This window comes from Thamnophis sirtalis, unplaced genomic scaffold (assembly GCF_051295495.1).
Source record: "Thamnophis sirtalis isolate CommonGarterSnake01/CBP01778 unplaced genomic scaffold, rThaSir2_p1.2 scaffold_4, whole genome shotgun sequence".
In the NCBI taxonomy this organism is placed as follows: Eukaryota; Metazoa; Chordata; class Lepidosauria; order Squamata; family Natricidae; genus Thamnophis; species Thamnophis sirtalis.
Window position 1 is genome coordinate 91567750 of NW_028261384.1, and position 23777 is coordinate 91591526.

The 23777-nt window shown below is 38.2% G+C and overlaps 2 protein-coding genes across 9 annotated transcripts in view; one reads left to right on the forward strand and one right to left on the reverse strand.

The window, feature by feature from the left end:
• MAP3K14 (mitogen-activated protein kinase kinase kinase 14) overlaps positions 1-8965 on the forward strand; it is a 47740-nt gene extending 38775 nt beyond the window's left edge. Inside the window, exons 12-16 of one of the 2 annotated variants that reach the window (XM_087713384.1) lie at positions 42-371; positions 2504-2610; positions 4931-5075; positions 6574-6674; positions 7194-8965. In XM_087713384.1, coding sequence (XP_087569510.1) covers positions 42-371; positions 2504-2610; positions 4931-5075; positions 6574-6674; positions 7194-7358 — 848 coding nt within the window. In that variant the 3' untranslated portion in view covers positions 7359-8965. The remainder of the gene's footprint in view (positions 1-41; positions 372-2503; positions 2611-4930; positions 5076-6573; positions 6675-7193) is intronic. The other variant, XM_087713385.1, reaches the window with a different exon arrangement.
• A 6036-nt stretch (positions 8966-15001) lies between these two features.
• The window catches only part of FMNL1 (formin like 1), a 94511-nt gene continuing 85735 nt past the window's right edge, over positions 15002-23777 (reverse strand). For 5 of the 7 annotated variants that reach the window (XM_014058301.2, XM_087713383.1, XM_014058299.2 and 2 more), the window contains 5 exons: positions 23133-23296; positions 21257-21358; positions 19536-19634; positions 19238-19364; positions 15002-16765 (listed from right to left, as the gene is read on the reverse strand). In XM_014058301.2, coding sequence (XP_013913776.2) covers positions 16662-16765; positions 19238-19364; positions 19536-19634; positions 21257-21358; positions 23133-23296 — 596 coding nt within the window. In that variant the 3' untranslated portion in view covers positions 15002-16661. Of the gene's footprint in view, positions 16766-17347; positions 17453-19237; positions 19365-19535; positions 19635-21256; positions 21359-23132; positions 23297-23777 lie in introns of all 7 variants that reach the window. The other 2 variants (XM_014058303.2, XM_014058297.2) reach the window with 1 other exon arrangement.

Genomic DNA, 23777 nt, shown 5'->3' on the forward strand with positions numbered 1-23777 from the left:
TTTTTATCATAGATTTTTCCATATGTGCTTCTGTTTTATAGTGGGAGGACTGAAGAGTTCTTGGAGTGCTGAATACAGAGAACCTAGATGCCTGCAGTCAACACAGAAAGCTATTCTCACAGAACTATTGTTATCCATACCTGAACTCCCGGATAGCCAAAAGGTGTTGTCTAGAAGCCCTAGACCTCCACTACCATGTCAGGATCTGACTGAGAGAAAGCAGTTAACTCACCCAGACATGTGCAAGGAATTACTGCCACCATGTGACTCCCTTCTACCCTCCTTCCTGGTACCAGCCAGTATTAGGAAATACAACATGACAGAATGGAGGACTCCCAGCATTGACCACGACCTTCAGCAGCTGGAGTTTGGTAATCATGGATCAGGATTGATTGATTGATTCGTTCATTTATCCATGCATCCATCCATTCATTTCCTTTATTGTTTTTATAAATAATTCAAGGCAGCAAACATATCTAATACTCCTCCTTCCTCCTATTTTCCCAAAATAGGAGAAGGAAGGAAAGAAACAGTGAGAAACAATGACCAGCCCAGGCTGGCTTTCATGGCTGAAGTGGGACTAGAACTCACAATCTCCTGTTTTCTAGCCTGATGCTTTAATCAGCAGACCAAACTGGCTTTCTTATCATTAAAGCTGCTTCTCTGTTTGCCATCTATTTTCCTGACCTCTCTTTTTTCCCCCAAGCTTTTTGTATAGCTGTCCACATCATAGACATTTTTTCTGAATGCTGTATACCTGCTTACATTTCTACCTGCTTATTAATTTAGTTGAAGAAGCCAGTCATATAATTTAAAGTTTAAAAGAAGGCGAGGGTAATGACGGTAGCAGAATCAAAGGAACCTGCAAATACCCAGACATCCATGAAGGAAATTGAGTATGTTGCAGTGTGAAAGTAGCCAGGGGTATCTGATAGTATACATTTTAGAGAATGAGCATATGTAATATTTAAATTTAATAGTAGAATCAGGAAATGAAAGGATCCTTTGAAAACCTTGCATTAGATTCTCGGTTTAAAAAGTGTTAATGTAAGTAAAATGTTCTTTAGATGAGTCAATAAACTTGGTAATCCAATTTCACTCCTTTATTTAAGTTGTGAAAGGGATTCATTATTAATGTAGTTCAGTGTTTCAAAAATAATTTGGAAGAAGTGTTTATTTGCTTTGGCATAATACTGTCTTACTTTTCATTAAAACAGTTTCAATGTGGCTGCTTTAATAAATAGTAGAAAGGTGCTGTGTTCATGCATGAAATCCAAAGCCCTTCTTCCAAATCATTTTGAAGCACCTAAAGTTTTTAATTGCCGTATTTTTCAGAGTATAACCTTCCCCCCACCAAAAAAAGAGGGTGAAAATTTGGGTGCAACGTACATACACTGAATGTAGCCCCTACCCCTTGAGGCAAAAAACATGATGGTCTGTGGCAATCCCTGCAGCCTGGGAGTATTCCGGTAGTCCGATCCACCCGCCAATCAGCTGTGCTGAATCAGGTTGCAATGAGTGTTAAAGCTGACCTGTCTGGTCAGAGTTTGCAGCAGCAGTCACATTCAGAAAGCACATACTAGTAACTGATTCAGCAGGATTCAAAATAATAATAATAATATACAATACAATACCAAAAGCAGGTTTTCCAAGGTAAATACAAGCAAAACACAAGCATTTTCACTTTCAGTTCTCAGCTAAGCCAGGTTCCTTCATGTCTCCTTGTTGCTCACCCAGCAAATACAGTTTCAGAGTCCAAATAACCTTCATTGCTGACTTAGTTGCTATTCCTATTAATTGGCTGATCAAGTCATGAACTCTCACAACTGACAGGAAATTAACCAGCTGAATACCATGGATGCTGGTAGGCAGAGGCAGAATTTTTCTTCTTCTCACTTTCCTTCCCAAAAACTAAGGTGCGTCTTGCACTCTGGAGTGTCTTATACTCTGAAAAATACGGTTGTTCTAGCAGGATTCAGAAGAAACAGGTTTTATTCCAGTATATGCCAATGGGCAAAATATCCATTGTTTTTTTTAGAGTTACAAATATTTTATTTACAAATAAACTAAATTAAAATTAAAATAATTCTTTATTGGCAGATTATATTGGAAACACAAAAGACAAAAAAAGGCTTTAACTGGGTTGAACTTTTGAGGAAAGAAAGGTTTGTTTTAGAGAAGGAGAAATTAAGTAGTAAGAATGAAAAATGCATGCCAGTATGTTTAAAACTAAATATAATAGCTGCCAAGCAAGAATTAGTATAAATACAATACACATTTATTTTTTAAAAAAAGCAAATCCATTTAATTTATTATTGGAAGCAAAATCAAAACTATAACCATTGTATTTTGAAATGTTAATGAGATAATGGAGCCCTTATCTGTTTTAATAATGAATCCAGAAATGAGATGATGGTTACTCCAGATCAGTTTAGGGTAATCATGGATGCCGACAGCGGACAGTCTTCAACGTCTTCATTTTAGTCCATTCTCATTTCCATAGATCTGATTCTGAACAGCCTCTCTCAACCCTTTTCACTGGAAGAACAGGAACAAATGTTGACCTGCTTCAGCTTGGATAGCTTCCTCTCATCAGATGCTAGTGAAAAGGTAACTTACATGAGGATGGGCAGTTGCTGTTTTGGAATTGTAGCAGATTGTTCAAGTCAGAATATTCCAAGAAGGATTGTACAGAATTCCTATTCAGAAGAATTTGAGCATATTTGAAGGCCTTGTGCATTCAAATCTTTCACTAATCCTGCTTCAAGTTTGTGTCCTGTCTATGCTATGAAGGAAAATGGTTTTTTTAAATAGAACCCCAATCTAGATTCTATTGAGAAAAGCATATTTATTTCCTCCACTAATTTCCTCCAGTAATTGAAGAAATAAATAATAAAATGAGTGACTGATCTAATATACTCAATTGCTTACCCAATCTTCTGGGTCAAAAAGGGGACAAGTAATCCTTGACTTGACAACCATAATTGGGACCAGAATTTCTGTCACCAAGAAATGCAGTTGTAAAGTGTGATGTCATGTGACTGCATTACTTAGCACTGGCAATGCTGGCAGTCCTGGTGGCCATCATAATTCCTAATACTTGGGGAGGAGGGTTGTCTTTAAGCAGGAAGTGGAGAGAATCCCAAATAAATACATATCCACTGATCACATCAATCAGACAGCAGCTCCTGCTGCTGCTGAGGTATGGCTGCCTTGGACCTTCACAGGACAACTGCTGCCCATGCCAGGCCTTCTTTCCAAGGTTGCTTGCTCCATTCTCCAAATTGTGTGTTCCGCTCTCCAAATAGTGCATCTTGTTCTCCCAATGCTTTAGAAAGCCTTCAGAAAAGTCTTCGCCAGATCTTTGAGAATGGGCACCCTATTTGGTGAAAGGCAAACACTCAGCTCTTGCAGTGCTTTGGAAGTTTTCTAACTTCCAAAGGCTTTCTGAAGCATTACAAGCACCGGGAACACAATTTAGAGAATGTTACCTTGGGAAGAAGGCCTGGTGGAGCCAGCAGCTGCTTTGTAAAGAGTCAGGCAGGGCATACCTTGTGAATAGCGGGAGGAAGGTGGCAAAGGTCAGCTGGGTGTGGCAGGGTGGAGGTAAATGAAAGCCATTAGTGCTTTCTGCTGTGATCTTGAGGTAGCTAGCTGAGATTTGTGGCTTGAGGGAGCATTTCTCAGGGGCAACTGCAGCTCCGTGACTGCAATAAAGGCCTAAAGGATAATAGTAGTTGGCTAGCTGAAGGCCCTGAGCCTCTAGTTCAGTCCCTGCTTTGATGCTTCTGCTAAGGAGTGTTACTGTGCAAGGTGGCCAAAAGGATAGACGGGCAAGAGATAAGCAGGAGAGGGAAGTCAAAGGTCCTCTATGGTTATAAGTGTGGGCAGACTGCCAAGAATCCAGATTCTGATCACATGACCATGGGATACTGCAATGACCATAACTTCAGGGAACAGTCATAAGACCATTTTTTTCAGTAGTGTTGTAACTTCAAATGAGCATTGAATAAATAATCATAAACTTCAGCATTTTTTTCCAGTCTCTTTCCCATTCGCTGCAGATCATTCCTAGGGCTTTGTGCTTTTCTCGAAAACTACAAAAACTGCTCACTGCAATTGAATTGCATCAGTACAGTGTAGTGTTTATGTTGTTGGACTGGACACAGGGAGATCGGGTTCAAACCCTCACTCAACTGTGGAATCAACTAGATTGATTTTGGCCAGTTACTCTCAGCCAAAATGTGAAGATTTGCCATAATAAGTGGAATCTAAATATAGCTAAATGTAATAAAAGTATCCTATAATAAAAGGTTATAGATATTCCTAAGGAATGTTCACATTTTTCTTTCATATCACATCACCTCTGAATCTTTGAACTTCTTACCCCAGAATCTTACAAACAAGCTGAGCTATTCTCTGTATGTCCACCTTCTCTGCCTATGCAAAAATTGGCTGATGCATCTTTCCCATTTAGAATGTTTCAGTAGTGAGGCATGGCACTTGGACAAATGATAAACTTTATGAACGGTTGGTTAGACATTCCATTCCATTCCAAAACACATGCATATGCATACTGAATACACATACATACTGAAATAAAATTGTCGTCTTCTCTCTTCTTGTTTCTATGTCTTTCACAGATAGTTTTTCTTTAGCAACGTTAGCATGCAAAATACATTTCTTTCTTCTCATGCTTGAAAGTATTCACATTTATTTTTTTTCTCCATATACCAGGTGTCAAATACAAGCCCATGTAGAGATTTATATTGTCTAGCATTTCTTGAGAATGTGTGTGTATGCGCGTTTGGAGCTCCAGCAAAGGAGGGGGGAATACAGAAAGGAATGCAAAAAGGAATGTAACAAAAAGATACATCTGGCATCCAAGCCCCCCCCAAAATGGAGTTGCTCCTCCTTTTTGATTCTTTAGGGTTCATTGAAAATGTCCCACAGTCTGAAGGACACCATGAGTTCAGGTGTACATTCCTGGAACAGTCAAGCAGATGGCCAGAGCAACAGCTGGAACAGCTGGCTGAATCGCAGCAGGAATACAGATATGCCCACTTATGTTAATGGTAAGACATGGTTATAGGATGATAGCCACAAATTATTTTTGATGGTATTTGTCAGATATGATTTTTTAAAAAATCAAAATTAGTTACTATTGTATTTTTTGGAGTATAAGACGCACCTTTCCCCCCCCAAAAAAGAGGGTGAAAATCTGGGTATGTTTTATACACTGAATACAGCATTTTTGGCCGCCTGAAACCCCGGCCCCTTTACAAAAATGGACATGGAGAGGGTATGGGAGGCTTGAAAAGTACTCCTGAGGTCTGGGGAGGGTAAAATTGAGCAAAAAATGGGCAATTTTTCCTCATTTTTGCCCCAGCCCCCAGAAGCACTCTACAAGCCTCCCAAAGCTCTGCATGCCCTTTTTGTGTGTGTGTGAAAAACGGCCTGTTTTTTGCTTGTTTTTGCCTCACCCCCATCACCCAGGAGCACTCTACAAGCCTCCCAAAGCTCTGCATCTCCCCCTCCTTTTTTTTTTTTTTTTTTGCAAAAAACAAGGCATGCAGAGGGTTTGGAAGACCTGCAGAATGCAGAAACATTTTTTTTTAAATTACCTCTTCAAAATCATGGTGCGTCTTATTGTCTGAAAAATACGGTACTTGAATTATGGACATGAGCTAGAACAACAGGATAGCAGCCTGGAAGATAATTATTCTTTCCCATTGTTTACTACATTTTTCTAGTAACAATCTAACCTACGTTTCTGGAAAATGTTTATTTGATAAAGTTAAATGGTGAAGACTCTGGCTGTTTGAAAAGCAACTTAAGTGTGACATGAGCTTTCAAAGATTAATCTGGTTAAGTGTATGCTACATTACACTCTGTGCACAATTATTAAGCAGGCTGTATTTGGGAGGATTAAAGAAGTTTGTTATTTATATATAATAACTATATTATATATTTAATGTGTGACCTAAAAATTCCTCTTCACTAAGTACAGCTCAAAGAAGCCAAAATGTTGGAGAATCATAATCTAAATCCATATTTCTCAATCTTACCAACTTTAAACATGTTTGGAGTTCAAGTTTCCCAGCCATCATGCTGTGATTTGAAATCCATATATCTTAAAGCCACCAGTGTTGGGAATACTGGCCTAATCTATTTTTACACTAGTATTCTCCGGGTTGAGAACGTCTTATATTTGATAGGCATTTTAGTCCAAGGATGGGTGGAAGAAAAATTGAGAGCTATTAATCTCTGCAGCAGGGGTAGTCAACCTTTTTATACCTACCGCCCACTTTTGTATCTCTGTTAGTAGTAAAATTTTCTAACCACCCACCGGTTCCACAGTAGTGGTGATTATTAAAGTAGGGAAGTAACTTAACTTTACAAAATTTATAAAGCAGAGTTACAGCAAGCCCCTACCGCCCACCATGAAAGCTGGAACGCCCACTAGTGGGCAGTAGGGAGCAGGTTGACTACCACTGCTCTACAGAATAAGGCTCTTTGGAATAAAATTGGAACAAAAAGTTCTTTTCTCTCTTCTTTTTTATTTTCTACCAGGGGTGAAAATTGAGATCTGCTTGCTTAGTGGGGAAAGCCTCCACATCAGAGAATTCCATGGAACTAAGGTGGGAGATGTTGCCACTGGAATCAGCAGCCAGGTAGATATTGCACAGAAGAGCTGGTCTTTTTTGGCTATGTATTAAAATAGAGTTTTCGGTGAAGGAAATATAAATTTTGCAAAGCAACTCTTTTATAGCAGAGGATGCACAGTGATAATTTTTATCTCTTAGATATTGTTGAAGTGGGTGTGGCTACAGTTTCCAGTCCAATCTGAGGATTTGGGATGCCATAGTGCTCCCCCAATTGGGGAAATTAGCCTAGTTTGGGGAGGGACTGGATACCTCTGAAAGATTTAAAATGCTACTTTATTCATATTTTCACTGTTTACTACTATTATTTAAACATAGTACATGATTTATTCCATCCTTACATTCATCCCAGGCCAAGATTTGTAATTGTCCAGAGGTGTGCCATGGGTCACTAAACACAAATCTGATGGGTTCACAGAAGGATTTGGCAGATTTATACAGGCATTAATTAGGATTGCTAGTAATATGTACCTATAGTAGAGTGGATTTTGTTTACCTGCTTTTTATTTTTTATTTTTGTTTTCTTAGATACCAGCCCCTGCATTCAGCTTCTTCTCAAAAGAAGGCGATCCTGTTCATTGTGATATGACTGTCCCTGATTCAGGCATTGAACTTCAGTGCACTTTGGCTCCTGATTGTAGTTCTGGCTGGAAGTGGAGGGTCAAACATGGTCAGTTAGAGAAGCGGCTGTAAGGTCTTTTTCCTCCTCACTTCTTATATTGAAGCAAATCTGACTCTGCAGAAAAGTCAATGTAGGAATTCATTGGTGACAGCTGGCTGCCAAAGTAGATTATAGGTTCCTTGTCTGCTTCTTTGCCACATCCAGTGCCTACAGATGGTGTTGTGGGATGAACGTCTATGCAGAATTGAATGATTGGACTGCATTTAACAAAATCAACCTCAGAAGCTTGGAAACATAGGTTGCTGTGGTTTAGGCAGATAAATCTTCCTTAATCTCACTACTATCCCAATAGTGCTTGCGGGGGGGTGTCATCTTTTAACCTGCCTTTTTTCAGTTTGAGCATTGAATGTTGCTTTTGAATTCTTTGGAGGAATATATGACCTCCAATATAACAGGCAGTGTGTAATGAGTGCATAACCAATATCTCTGCAGAAGCTGTAACTTCATCATTTATACAGAAACTCTTTTTACTATATGTTATTTCATTTTCTTCCTGCACAATTTACAGCAGGCATGTTCAATATATAAAAGGAAGTTTATTATTTAGATACATTAACTATACTATATATTTTACTTGCGGTCCAAGACAATTCTTTTCCATTCTGTGTGGCCCAGGAAAGCAAAAAGTTTGCACACACCTGTTTTACAGAATTAAAATTAAATTCTTATCAGGGAAACTTTTAACTACAATATAATACAAATAGCTTTTTAATATTAAATAGATCATACTTTTCAGGAGAGCATTAATTTTTATTTTTTGTAATTCTAAATCAGAGAGAACCACATCAATCTATTATTGTTTATGATATAGAAGTAAGCCCTTTTGAATGCACCAAGACTTCAATGCTCAGTAGATTCCACCTATGTCAAAGATAATTTGAAGCAAAAATCTAAACTTGAGATAGTTTAGGCAAATCCTTATAGTCTTATTTTTAGTTGACCATATTGATTTTATTAATTTTGATAGGTTTGTGTGAAGAACTCTGGTCGTGTAAATGAATATCATTGGACTAGGGTGTAAAAGGAATAAAATATATGGTATATAGCAGGGGTGTCAAACTCAAGGCCCACGTACCGGATCTGGCCCACGGGGTGCTTAGATCTTGCCCACAGCAAAGGAACAGCCCACAGTGGCTCTGCAGACAAAAACTGAGCTTAGGAGGGCTGTGTGTGGCCCTCCCAAGCTCTGTTTTCGCTGGCAGAGGGTTGCAAAAGGCTGTTGCAGACGAAAACGGAACTCAGGAGCCAATTTTTGCAGACAGAATGTTCGGGCCTCCACAGGCGCCCCCAATACGAGTGATGTTGAGCTGATCATGCCCTCCCCAGCCCCCTGATGTCAAACACAACCCTGATGTGGCCCTCAATGAAATCGAGTTTGAGATCCCTGGTATATCCTTGACACCCCTGGTATATCCTTTTCTCTTGATAGGTGTAAAGATATCTCATTCACAAAACCTCATCTGGCATGTTTGGAGCTACATCTGGAATGTGTTCACTCATAATTGTTTTTGGTTAAACTTTGAAATGATATAAAAAAGATCAATCCAATTGACAAAATTGGAGGGGAGGGGGAGGATTTTAAAATGTGTCTGATTGTTATTCCTTTCTCTCAAAAAAAAAGTAATTTGAGGGCAATAGACCAGCCTGAATTTAGTTGCCTAAATTCCAGCTAAATTTTCAAGGTTTTCTACTTCCTCTCCCAAATATGCCTACTTCTGTACCAAGGTAACCTCCAGCCATTCTGGAGGGCAACATCTTTCAATCCATCTTTTCAAATGTAATTCTTAGGCAGCTGGAGTGAATGTGTAAATTACAAAAAAATGGCCATAGAGCAACTCTAAACTCTATAATATTTTTCCTTTTAAAAGTTTCATTTCACATCAGAGTTAAATGTCTTCATTTCTAACTTGACTTCACTATTGGATAATAAAATTTGTCTGTTGCTGCTTCTAAATCTACTGCAATTCTAAGCAAGTAGATTATTTTCTAGAAGCTTGAAGTTGTGCCTTAATAATCAATTTTTTCTTAATTGGCAAGAGGCTTTTGTAGTCTGATCTATTAGAAGTTGTACTGCTGCATTTGAAATCTTGCTTGAATATCCTGCTAATTTGATCATAGTTGTGCTCTAAGAGGCAATATCTTTCCAGGTGGTACAACAGAATGCTGAAATAGGCTACTATGTGTTTATGATTGTATGTAATTTCAATTGTCTGAAGTTCATATTGTGGTCCCTATTTAATTATGCACAAAATTAAATGCTATTCAGAATTGGAATCATTGCTCTTGCAATTCAGTAACCTAATGAACTTGTGGAGTTTCATGATTTACAAAATTGCCACAAGTATTGGGAGACACTGGTTAAAATATCTCCTCAGGATTGTATTTGTTGGAAAGAGCAAGCAGCCTCTTATTTTGTTATTGAAAACTAAAATGTATAAGTACTGTTGTTTGGGACTGCAATCTGTAAAATCATTCTGTATTGTACTCTCTTAGTAGCTGGTACAGTTCATGTAAAAGAAAGAGGTTTTTTTTAAAAAATGCAACACTTTATTATAAAGAATAAGAATTAGCATAAGAAACATATTTGACATTAGTTCATTGCGGGCAGCAGCATTGTGGGTGCAAGCAGCAGGAAAGAATTGAGGTGCTGCTCTTGGGAACTTCCAAGGCATCCTGCTCCATTTTTCCTTCAGGGACCTGGGTGCTTTTATCCAATCTGAACCAGCTGATTTGGAGAAATGCCGTGTAATCATCAGTTAACAAATCTGACTTTCTTTTCGGTTTGGCTGCAGGAGGCTCAAATAAAGCATTCTCTTAGGGTCACCAGGGTAGGTTTCTTGACAATATGTTTGTCAACATGGGTTGACTCAGCCTTCCATCCTTCCGAGGTGGGTAAAATGAGGACCCAGATTGTTGGGGGCAATATGCTGACTCTCTGTAAACCGCTTAGAGAGGCCTGAAAGGCCTATGAAGCGGTATATAAGTCTACTGCTATTGCTATTGCTATGTTTGTCTTGGCAATGATGTTGGAGCATTTTTGTGACAGAGCCAGGTTCTGAACCAGGGCCTCCTTCAGAGCAAGGGCTTGGTTGAGTTCTCTAAGCTCCTTTGACAGCTGAGCTAGCTGGAGGGCATGCTGAGCAGTGTAGTTGTCTGAAAACAGAAGAGCCTCCAGTTTTACTGCAGACCTTGAACTGATTTTCTCCAGCATCTCTGGCTGCTCCATTTTTCTCCAGAAGTGAGTGGTCTTTTCCCATCAGAGAGAGATTTTCCACAGGCTCACCCCCAAAGCCTCCAGGCACGGCTCCAAAAGGATCCTGAAAGGGAAACCACGGCAGATCTGTCCCTCACTCACCAGCATTAGGAAAGAGTTTAGTTGTTCTAATATATCTAGATAGATGAGTAAACTCTATTTTTCGCTGTCATACCTAGTTTCAAGTTGGAATTCAAGGAATGATTTTTAAAAATTATAGAGGAGAAATTGGCTGCAGAGCCAGTCACAGCTGTCAATCTATTCCTAACTGTAGATATTTTTTAAAAAAAATAAAAAGCCCTCTATAGATAGTACAACTTGAGCTTATCCATTCTGTTTGTGGAAAGGAAACGGCTCCTAGTTACCAATGAAATTCTCCTAAGTGTTCCTAAAAACATTATTTGTGGAAATCTTGACTTTTTCAAGCACTTTTCTTAATTTGCAAGAATGGCTGATTTATCCAATCAAAAGAAAAAAAATGTAGCAGTATGATGTATCTAAATGCAATAGGGGAGTAAACTACTCTCACAGAAAAATCTGAAAGTTTATCGTGATATCTAAAGTATTTGTGGCTGTAATCCAACTGTCAGTTCTTAAAACTTCAATCTACTTACAGCATATTGATTCCTGCGAATGAAGTAGCAGACCCTAAATCAAGAAATGGGGATCTAATATACAGAAAAGCACAATATTTTTTCTTCTTCATTAATTTACTTCATGTATATTTTCTCTATTTGTTTTGTTTTTTGGTATAAAGAAGTTTTTTGTCAGATTTGCATTGTGATGACTTAATGATAGTGTGCTCATAGATCATATTATGTCTCTGCATGTGTATGTTTTTTTTTACTGTGATATATAAATCAACTCTGTAGCATCAAGTCAAGCCACAATGGCATATTGAACAAATGGTGAAAATCATTTGGCCATAGTGTTTAGGAGCACTATATGAACCAAACCATTTTTTTTTTAACTCTAGAGAATTTATGCTAAAATATTAACTTTCTGTGTGAGCTTTCTGTGTGGAGAATTTATTAACTTCCTTGCTTCCAGTGTTTAAACTGTTAAATAACTAATTTGCTTGCAAAAATAAGCTTAGAAGTTTGTCTATTTTTTCAATGTTAAAATTATCTTGGTTTTGAAAAAGCCGAGAGATGGAACGCTAGAAAGCCTCAGTCTTACAGCCTGTTATCTTAAATACTTTTTCCTCTAGTTCAGCTTCAGAAATGCCAAAAAACTTTTTAAAATGAATAGAATGAAAGAATTATTTGAAACAGCTCTTTAAATTGGAGTTGCTTTTGCCAAAACCAGGGTAGTAACCAGAGTGGCCTAAAGATCCTTCCAAACTGTGTTCTTAATATTTCAATTAAAAGTGTTCATTTTGTTGTTTTCAATTTAAAAAATATTTTTAATGGAAGGGGAAAGTAAGAACATAGAAATATATTTTAAATGAAAATCACTGATTACATTCATATGGCGCACTGAACCAAAAACTTGCCAGTGATAGTCTAGTGTGTTCTGAAGACCTGTGCTGTGTTTAATTTATGGTTCAGTGTGATGTTTCAATCCAGAAAAGTAAATTTTATTAATTATGGATCATTTTATACAAGCACAATATATATTGTCTGTGATTCTGTGAAAATTAAGAATGTCTGATGTTATTTTTAACTGTCAATGAAGTTGTAACCCTAATGAAAGCTAAATGTACCTTTTTTCAATCAAAGAAATTAAATCACTGTGCCTTTAGCTCATATTTTGGTAGTGTCTTTATTTAGCTAGATGTTTTTCTACTGTTTCTCTTTTCTGTAGAACTTTGACTAAGGATGGGTGAATATCTAAAAATGTTGTGGTTACTTACTAATGACTAAGTGCAGTTTATGAATTTGCAACAGGTATATACAACCTCTGTGATTTTAGTGCAGATGTGGCGGTCTCATCACATACCAAAGCCAGCATACTGTCTCCCATACTGTCTTAGATCATAAACTAACTCATGCTAATGTTCTGGGCTGTCTGCTGTCCTTTATAGTAGGGATTGCTTCATAAAGAAATTAATGCCCAACATTGATAAGTGTTTGCCTTTTGAAGAAATATTTCATTTCCCACATCTTAAATTGTAATTCATACCGCTTACAAATGATTTGTAATTTGGGAATAAACATTTGAGAATAAAATTCTTGCCAATTATGGGGAAAGCTGGGGAAGAGCCATTATCAGGAGGGCTGCTGCAAGATTTGGCTTTGTGTGAACGAGTTTGACAAGTACCCTTTCTTTTGCCAAAACAACACTAGAAAGACTATCTTTACCCATGTGCAACTTAAAATCTCAACTCAAAGTCGTCATATTTTTTAATTCCCCTCCATGTTGCATTTTATCCAATTCGAGGTCTATTTTGTTGTCTGGATCCAAAACAATGATCATTGAAGCTTAGCAACTTGGCCTTGTCATAAAGTGCAAGGCTGAATTTTGTAAAACCAAAATAGTCACCCTTTCGGTTCTAGATAACATTGCAGGTTTCAATCTTTGATTCAAATCATACAACAGGAAGGGCTTTAAACTATTGTGGGCATGACTGGTCTTCAATAAAGTTCCAAGTTCATCCATGGTCACTTGAATACTTACTAAGGATACTTAAGAGGCATCTTTAGGTCAGCCATTTGTTGTCATCACAGCCCAGGGTGGCTGTTGGGATAAAATGGAGCCCCCTGAAAGTCACCTTAAGTCTCGAACAAATATGGGTTTACAAATCAAATAAAATGGTGGGATATTCATGTACAATTAAAGGCTTAGTGTGGTAGAAGCCTGATCTGAAAATTTAGAGTACTGTACAGATTTTAATCACAATAGTAGAGTCAGGGATTAGAGTCTACTAGTTATATAAACAAAACTGTAGTATCACTGTAAAGGTTAGTCTCTCAAACATTTGATTTCTGAAAATGATCAATTTATCTATGCAACGTGTAGTACTCAGAGGGAAATCGTTCTGAATCTATCATGGGTTAACAACAGATATGCTTGCGGTACAAAAATATTTCTAGTTCCTTGGCTGAACTGGGACGTTGAAAACACATTCTGAAAGGCAAACTACATCTGCTGAGAAAAAGCGCATGGATATAGCCACCTGCATTTGAATTAAGTTGCAACATCTTTTATATGTCACCTAAACTGATGGTTTTATTCTTTTTGGAAGGGAGGAGGAAAAATAGCCTGTGAAGTCTAGGTGACAATGAATAAGGCGGCAGGTTTTGCTGTTAGTGGTAAAATAGGTACTTGTTATTACTATTCACTGGGATAGTTTTTCTCAACCATATCATCTGGAGGGCATGAAGCTTGAGAAGACTATGAAGAGTCATTATTTAAAAACCAGACAAAGATGATTTTGTAGGGCAAGTAAGTTTTACCACGTTGTGTAGTCTCTAAACACTTTCGCTTGAACACTACATCTTGAACAGAATTCTGAGCTGCCATGTATTTATGATCATAGGATGAATCTCTAGACATTTTGATATTGCAAATTGTATTGGCTCCTCTTTGACAGATTTTTTGCAAACTTTTTTGAATATTTCCTGTCTTAAGAATCTAGCCCAGTGTACTTCCCAAACAGTAAGAACATAATTTTCATAGTTACAATACATGTATTATATTCTCTCATTTGTTAACTTGCTTTGGATTAAATGCAATTCACACACCATATATAAAAATAATGTATACAAAGTAACAAGTCATGTAGAGCGTTGTAGCTCATCTACAGAATTCAAGGCATTTTAAGAAAATTAAGTTCCACATTCAGTTGTTTTATTAACCCTCCCTCCCCACACCATTCCCCTTGCTCCCAGACATGGCATAAAGAATTGTGCTATTCTGAGCATTTTCTGCGATAATTTTAGTTTTTCTTAAATTATGGGAAAAGCAATGGTAGCCTAAAACTGGGCTTCTAAGCATATCTAGTCTACAGCAAGTTTGGGACGGACAGTAGGGACCTGGCCATAGTATTGCTAAAGGCAGTTGAGGATTTTGTTTCATCCAAGTTGAGACTGAACAAATTTGTCCATGCATATCTAATCTCTCCTGAAATAGGTAGTTATTGCTGTGAAGCTTGCATGCTGGAGTTTGAGAGGGAAAGCAAAAGTGCAACTCTGCATAAGTGTGTCCCTGCAGGCATAAAGTGCTCCAGATGGAGCCAGATTATACAAAATGATGGTACTGTAACCCACGCCTCCTGCATACCCACCCACCCAAAAAGAGGGGCATGAACACATTGCTCTTCCCCTCTACATATTTTAGGAGATATAATAATTGTTCTCCCTCGGCAAATGAAAGAAAAGCTAGGAACCATAAAAATCTGGCTTGATTTGGGAGAGGGAGTAAGATGTATTGTTTCATGTGCAGTGGAACTACAAAAAAGAAAGAAAAGGAGAAAAAAGGGGGGTGGGAGCATTTTTCACAAGTTAACCCTATTCCCCAGGTTTTCAGCAAGTAGGGAAACATGCATTTGGATTAGGATGTGGTATCCTTCAGGTGAACTGACAGTGTGTAAATCTCAGTATAGAATTATAACTATGCATTGCAATGATGAAATCTTTATTAAAGATTTCCTGAGTTATCTAATTACTGTCACCTCCAGTCTATATTTTTCTGTTTCTTAGAAAGCTCTTAAGAGTATACATCTGAAGAATGGAGGTGGGGAGATAATGTATTATATTTCATACATAATACATACTGCCAGCAACCCGGAAGAAAAAATTGTTCAGCCCACAGAAGAATGACACCATGTGGCAAGGAAAAGAACAGCAATTCCCATAGCCAGTGTGATTGTCACCAATACTCAAATGAGTAGTTTTTGAAAGTGCCAAACTTTTGCTAAATCCTGAGATGCTGTTCAACTGATCAGATTAACTCCCTAGACTGATTGTTGTGATAGAAAAGGATGCTGAATTCTTTAAATATTCAAGAAGAATATATAATCATGGGGAACTTTGCTAGAGAGGGAGAAGAGCAACATTGTTTTCAATGGGTTTCTAATTACATTGGATGCAACTATGATCATGCAGTTACAGTTGACATGTAGTTGAATATAGATCACAATAAGGGGCAGATCTGGACTGTATGGAAATGTATAAAGAGGGCAAAAAATTATTCATAATTCTAAGCAAGCAACAGGATTATGTGCCCAGAATCAATCATGAAATTTTGCAAAAGAAAAGGCTACAGGCCACTGAAGCCAAATCATTCTACATCAGAAAGCTGAAATGCTGAATATGATTTCGATTCTAAAGTGATGAAATTAATGCAGCACCTTTGCAAATAAAAAATAAAAAAATGCTGGGGCAGGATGCTATTGTATACAGGGTGTTTGCTCCACTTACAAACAGCTTGGATTTACTAATTAATTAGCCCTGTTTTGCTATGTTATAATGGCTTAAATGATCCTGAGGTTACACCTTCCCAGGAAGTAATCATCCTACAAGTACATCAGTACTTAGACTAACATAATTTTTGTGACACTTGAAAGAAAACAGACAATCCTCTCCCACCTTGTCTCTAGGATAGAAGCGGAATTGAAAAACTAAAATAGAACGAATGCCCTAGATAAGGAAACCAGAATAGGTTGGATAGAAAAGAAAGCAGGGAGAAAGGATCTGGATCAAATTGCTTTCTTCTTCTTTAGAGGCAGCAGTCGCCACAAAGATTTTTGGAGGTGGAAGATGTTTCTTATTGATTTGGTGGTGGAGGTTTGTAGCACCATTGGCTGTCCCTATTATTAGAGACTTGAGCCTCCCCATCCTGCCCACTGCTGCCATGGTAGGTCAGTCAAATGTGGCCAAGATATTAGTTGCTTATTAGATGAAGAAATATTGTTGATCCAGCGGGCAACATAGCCAGCAAGATTTACATGTGCAAAGGTTATAATTAAGTGTGTATGTGGGGAGAGGAGAGGACAGTCATCCTGGCCTGAGTCCCTTTATTCCTTGGAGGGAAAAGTCTTTGGTCCAGGCCTCTTGGTCTGAGTCCTTGTTTCACCCAGCAAACCAAGGCTTATTTAGCTTGTTCTCATTCAAATCTGTCACAGTGAGATCTCGGAGGTTGCCTGGAGAATCTGCCCAGTGGTTCGTTTTTTGCCACTGTGCCGACCAGTGTCCCCCCGCCGGTATGGCTGGATACGTAGACCTGCCACAAAATAAAACAAAACTCAATTATGACTTTTGAAGGTACATATTCTCTACCCAGCAATATTTTTATAATGCAGAACATTTTAATACATAGGGAAGAAATTTTTACCTGCTTCTTAGTATTCATTATGTTTTGGGGAAAAAAATGGGATTCCAGCCTTGAAAAAGACTTTTGTTAAGAGTATCTAAAACTTGGCAGTTGCCAAGAAAACTAAATCTTTGCATCAGACACTAAAATTCCAGTAAATATTAAAAATAAGCATGCATCATAAAAGTATTTATCCTTTGCTCTTTAATTGGGAAATATATAAATATTTATCTACTTATAAGCAAGATGGATATAATGGGGAGACAAGATTAAATCTCCAGTCACGATGCTCATAGAGAGTGTGTAATTTTCCTGTTGGAGGGGAATTTGAGGATAAAAAGAGGGTCTTGTGGTCCATTCTGCCAGACTCAATGAGGATAAGCACTCCAAATACATTCAAAGAATCGCTGTTGGAAAGAGTTAATATGCCATGCTGATTGCTAACTGCCATGTTCCTTCCCCCAAATAAATTGTGCTGCTGACCAATGTTACCTAAAGCCACAAGCTACAGTGGGCTTTCTTCATTGAAGCTGGCATCGCAGAAGAGGCGAGATGAGCGTTTCCCCGTCCGAGCAGTAAAAGGAATAGTTTTCAAAGCTAAAAAGGGACAGTTCAGGGAAGAAAGAAAGGAATCAAAGAAAGGAAAAGAGAAAGGAAAAGCAGTAGGCAAGTGAAAGAATGGATTGTCCAAAGAAATATACCTTGATAGTGCAGCTGCATTACTGTACTTACTAAAAAAGTTATCTAGGGAATAGGCTACCTGCTCTCCCTTAGAGACTCTCCAGAGCAGTCGAGTTCCCGCTCCCCACACTGCAACTCCCAGGTCAGATTTAACTCCCCAGGTCAGATTCAAGGTCAAGATGCCCTTGAGTGAGCTATTAGCTTAGTCAGTGCAGTTTACTTGGCAATAATATCTAAGTGATTACCCATTTTTCCCCTCCTTCCACGTTTCTCAGTTTAGCAACAATCTCCTGTTATCAGGTGCTCCCCATCCAATACTAACAGATCATTGCTGTGTAAAAAAATAGGAGGCAGGAGGATTATGGATACCATCCTGAGTTCCTGAACGAGGTGGAATAGAAACCAAATAATTAACTAACTAACTAATTAACTAAGACTGAGCTCCTCAGTTTCTGAAATTAGCACAGTGGGTTAGATGCTGAGGCCATGATACAATATTCATCCCCAAATCCCCTGCTTGTGAGATGGATGTATTCTTTGAGAATCCAGGGCAGAGAAAGATATGGGTATGTCTAAATTCAGTGTGGTATCTTGCAGGGATTAGTAAAAGCAAATGAACATGACTTCCAAAACAAGTGATAAGGCTTAAGAAGGGCAAAAGGGAAGCAAGTCAAAAAGTCAGAAGTAAACGAACAGCTAGTTTCAGAAAGCTAGTATCCTTTTAAAGTCCCACAGAGCTTCAAGATCATGTGCCCATGTACTGCTAAATTCTACCAATCTGTACAAAATTTGCCAGGGAAGATTTAAACAGACTGGTTTGGATCCAAATTTAGGGTTACAGAAATAGAGATACTTATTATTCCCCCCCCCCCCAGAAAGTTTCTGAAAAGGCTACATGGAGTATCATGGAAGACACAGGGAACTGAGGGGAAGGAGGGGGTGGGGAGAACCAGAAGCAAAGGTATCTTCCATGATCAGAGCTCTGCTCATACGTTTTAATCTCCTTTGGCTTTCAGAAGTTCCCCATTTTCACTATACTACAACTTGTTTTCTTCTACAAAGTTTTAATCCCCTGCACACTATAGTATTTTTCAGTGCTGGGAGGGGAAATTTGCCTTCATCAATCCACTTGTATATCTAAATCTAAACTCATCTTACTCATGGTGATTATTATTTGTACATTTATATATAATTTCCTGAATTGTACTTTCTATTTCTATTGATGGGTTTAAAAAGTTTAATGTTTTGATAGTGCTTTGAGCATATTACCCCCGGGGGGGGGAAAATAAGCAGAATAAAACTGTAAGAAAAAATAACAGTTCACATCTGCAATAAGGAAAATTAAATGTGCAGCTTCAATGGACCTTAGAAATGTGCTACACAATGATACCTTCTCAACGAATGTGGCAGGGACCCAAAGAACTAAAAACCACATGCCAGCTTCTTGCTACACAGAGATATGAAGGAAGATCATCAACAGTATCCATGCAATGAAAAATATTGCTAGACATTTGCTTTCCCACCTAGGAGCAGGTATCTAAAGAAAAACAGTAATTCAGGGCAAATTATTTGTAGGTCACTAAGATCACTTTCCCCTGTCAATAGGATTCTGAGCAGTTCTCACTTTAATCTTTGGGCTTCTAGGATGGATCTGCAGAGACTTCAGAATTTTTTGTTCAAGCTGCCAATTTCCCTTCTCACCTGAAATAATGTCTTCAATGGCACCATCTTTTTCTTCATAAATGAGAGGCTCTTTCACCATCTGCTTTTTCTTCAGCTCAGTTATGAGGTCCATCTGTTGTCGCTTGGCCTTATGGGTGGGAGATTGCTAAGGAAGAGAAACCGTTGCTATGGTTACCCATGTATCATGATGAAACCGAAGGTGTCTGTAAAGCCAGCTCACCCAACAGTGCTGTATGGGAAGTAAGTCCACTTATGGAGTAGGAGATGCTGTAGATTTTGGAACAGGAGGAAAGGATAAGAAAATCTTAACACATACCTTGGGTACTGCCTGTTCCCCTTTGCCGGGGGAAACTTGCTCCTCCTCTTTGGCAGCTGCTTCTTGCTTCTTCCACACTTTTATATCTTCCTCTGCTTTCTTTATATTAGTGGAATGAGAGAAAAGCAATAATCCCATTAAGCAAACATGTATATCTCAACTAGATCACTGTTTTTCAACCTTAGTAACTTTGCTGATGAGGCATTCTGAGCAGTGAAGTTCGCACACCTTAAAATTGCCATGGTTGAGAAACACTGATTTATTATACAATAAGATGTTTTCTCCTCAACAAAGATTATGGCCCATTTCTCCTTTGCAAGCTCTGCTTTTCTTTCTTTTAAATAACCCCTGTACTATAGGAATGAGCTTTTAAGCTCACAGCATACATTGTCTTATCCCCGTTTTTCAAGAAACTGCACCTTCTTAGAAGCACAAATAAAGTGATACATTATTCTTTTCTATTTCTTCCAACTGGTATAGTGTTCCCTCACATTTGGCCATCAATATTATTGTAATTCTTCTCACTGTTCACTGTGTGAAAATGCAATATATATATATATTGATTAATGCCACCCTTACCATTTTGATTTTTCGTTTTTGTGGCTTTCATGTAATATATATATATATATATATATATATATATATATATATATATATATATATATATATATATATATATATATATATATATATATATATATATATATATATATATATATATATATATATATATATATATATGCATTTTCACACAGTGAACAGTGAGAAGAATTACAATAGAATTACAATAATATTGATGGCCAAATATATATATATATTACATGAAAGCCACAAAAACGAAAAATCAAAATGGTAAGGGTGGCATTAATCAATCCCAACAAGCCTAAGCTACAATTTAAAAAGAATACACCCGTACTTTACGTCAGGTGAAAGAAAAAACAGTTTTTAATAAGTTTCTTTTTTCATATTAGAAGGAATTAAGATATAAGAATGAGCTGAGATTATTGGAAGAAACTATTTTAACACCCTTGCTTATGAACTACAATTACATTCATGCATTTTTTTTGTCAATATCATCAGTAGTCCTTTTCCACAAGGTTGTTTTTTATCCCTGCAATAATAATTGTCATGAAAACAATAGAAATTAGCAGCAAATGCTATCTACAGAATGGTATTTCAAAATGAGACATGAAAATGGGAGAATTTCCATGATGAAAATAGCTTAATAGTTGCAGTCAACTAAACAATTTGGAAGAGAACTGATGGACTCAGTCAACCTCCCCTCACCCCCGAATAGATCAACTGAGACTGAACAATTTTCATAATTATTTAATTAATTTCTACACCACAATTTTTGTCTCAGCTTTACATAGATTTAGTGCAGCCCTCTCCATTGTGATACCCTCCAGGTATAATGGAATTGTGTATTTCATCACTCTCAGCCCAGGTGACCAATGGGGTTTTAGGTTAAAGAAAAACTGATTTCGTATATTTCAATAATTCAAGGTTCCTTATATCTATCTTCTGACCAAGCTTTACAAAACTTCAGTAGAGGAAACTACTTTGATAATCTTCATATTGCAAAAGTGACACATGAAAACAGAAGAGAGCAGCCATCTTGAGAATCCACGATTCAGACAAGAGATGAACCCAAATAGTCTCCTTGGGTCATTAGGCTAAAACATTAGGCTACAATGTATTGGAAACAGGTTTTATTTTACCTGGTATGCTCTAATAAAGCGTACAAATGTAGGGAAGAACATAGTTGGAGGAGTAGTCTTGGGATTCTCCCCAAAGTATTCCACTGTTGACTCGTATGCCTCCTAAGGAGCAAGTAAAAACAATAACTGATTCACACTTATGGTTATAAGAGCCATTCTGTCAATCAAAAACTCTTTATTATCTCTATCTATCTATCATTACCTTTCTATGCTTCCCATCCCCCCTACAAGGTGATTCTAGATGGCTTAAAATTATAGAAACAAGTGAAAAGAGCTAAAAGATTAAAACAAACCAATATTAAAATATTATTAAAAACTGCACTAAAACCATGCCTACAAGAGCCAAGAGCACACAGGACAAGGATGAGATCTTCTTATCCTGTCAGCAACTTCCAGTGATGAGCATCCTTCTCAAGGCTCCAGGGCAACCGCAAAGCCAGGCCTTGATACTCTTCCAGAAGATGAAAAGGAAGGGGAGTTCTGACCTCCAATGAAAAAAATGTTTCACAGGGATAGGAAAACAGTGGAAAAGGCTTTTCCCCTTGATACTGCCTGCTTCAATTTCTTAGCAGACAGGATATGTAGCAGGCCTCTTTTGCTGGCACAAAGAGGCAGGCTTGTCCCATTAGGGAGAGACAGCTCCTCAGATATCTTGGACCATGCCATGTAGGGCATTAAAGGTAACAACCAACATCCTGAATTGGGTCTGGAAGCAAACTGGCAGCCAATGCAACTTGCACACTTATAAGTGGAGCCTTAGAAGCTCCCAGGACTGCACACCATTACATTTTACACTAACTGCAGCTTTTGAATACTCTTCAAGGATAGCTCAATATAGAATGCATTGCAGTAATCTAGTCAGGAGACAGGGCATGAATGACTATGGACTGTGGGCAGGGCCTCATAATCCACGTAAGGACACAACTGCTGCACAACTCAAAGTTGCACAAAGGCCCTCCTAGCTACCCAGTTGATAAACTATCAGATCCTCTTGCACCCAAAGCATTGTGCCTGGTGTCTGTTGAAGCCTATTGTCTCCCATCCAGACCCTCATAGCCTCCAGGCACAGAGAAAGGGCAACATCGCTTGGATTTTAAATCTATGGCTGTATAAGAATGTATAACATCCATTTAAAACATGATTTATGGTACGAGAGTTCATAAATAGATTGTGGAAAAAGAAAACAGTTCTGCTTTCCCAACCTGTGGATGAATTCTCTTCCAAGCCCATAGACACTTGCTGTGATACCTCTTTTAAATAAAGAGGCACCGCAGCTTTCTGGTTATTTTGTTATGACCTCCCCCAACAGCAAGCGGACCTGATAGCAGATTCGGACAGTGAAAAGGTTGGGGAGGTACATGGGACAGTCCTGGAGTCTGGGGAAGATTCTAACGAGTGCTCTGTGTCAGAGACAGAGATGAGGCCAGGGCACATCTGACAGTTATCAGCTGCTTTCGGAGTCAGACATCAGTGGGGCAGATGAACAGCTGAAGCCTGTTACCCAATGTGCACATGCACAGAGTTGCCAGATGAAGGGAACAGCTAAGGAACAAGGTTCGACTTGGGAGTAAGGCCAGAGGTAGACGTGAATGGCCCCTCCCATAGGGAATAAAGAAGAGCAAAAGGAGAGGAGTGTTTGCAGGAGACAATTAGTTCATTCCTGCATTCTTGCCAAGTATTGCGGCATCTGAAATATATCAGCTTGGCCACTCTCCAAACCTGATAAATGTCAGTAATTGTGAACTATCTTGAAAGACTGCGGGAAAGACTTTGCTGGAGAGGAATTCACTATAAATTAAATAAAAGGGGTTTATTGGGATGAGGATTCGGCTTCCAGCTGCTTGGGAAGCCTAGATCAGAACAATTTTGTCCTTACCTGTGCAGTTTTACTGTCTGCCTGAAGCTTTTCCATCATTTCTATGTTTGTCTTTAGGAAATCCTTGAGTATGATACTGTCATCCTGGCGCATGAATTCTTTGCGTGTTAGCTCCATGCCCCGCTGTAAGCTTCTCACATCTTGAAGCACACTGTCCAGTGACACTACAAAGATGGGAAGGAAAGAGAAAAAGTATGGAGAGGTGAAGCAAGAACAGCCAGTCTGGATTACTTCCGTCTCACTTACTTTCACTTTTAGATTCATTATTTTTATAGGGCAGATGCTCTTCTACCTAATTGCCATTGTTAGGAATATAATCTAATGGTTGGGTTGGCAATATATAAACCATGTAACAATGTTGTACCTGTTTCTTTAAATCATACTGTAAAATGTGATTGGTTGCTGTTTTCGTCAATCGGCCATAAGAGGAAACCAGAACAACTGTTAGCTCTCTGTTTGTTAGATGCTGGGCTGATCTGATCTGAGTGTTTTGGAAGCTGGCTGTTAGAAAGTGCTGTGAGCTATTGTAAGTTTTGCAACTGTTAGCAAACTTTGAGTACCAGACTGATTATATGATACTGGACTATGTTATTTGGATTATCTCTTAACTGAAAGACATTGATGACTGACTGTCTTATCCGTGTA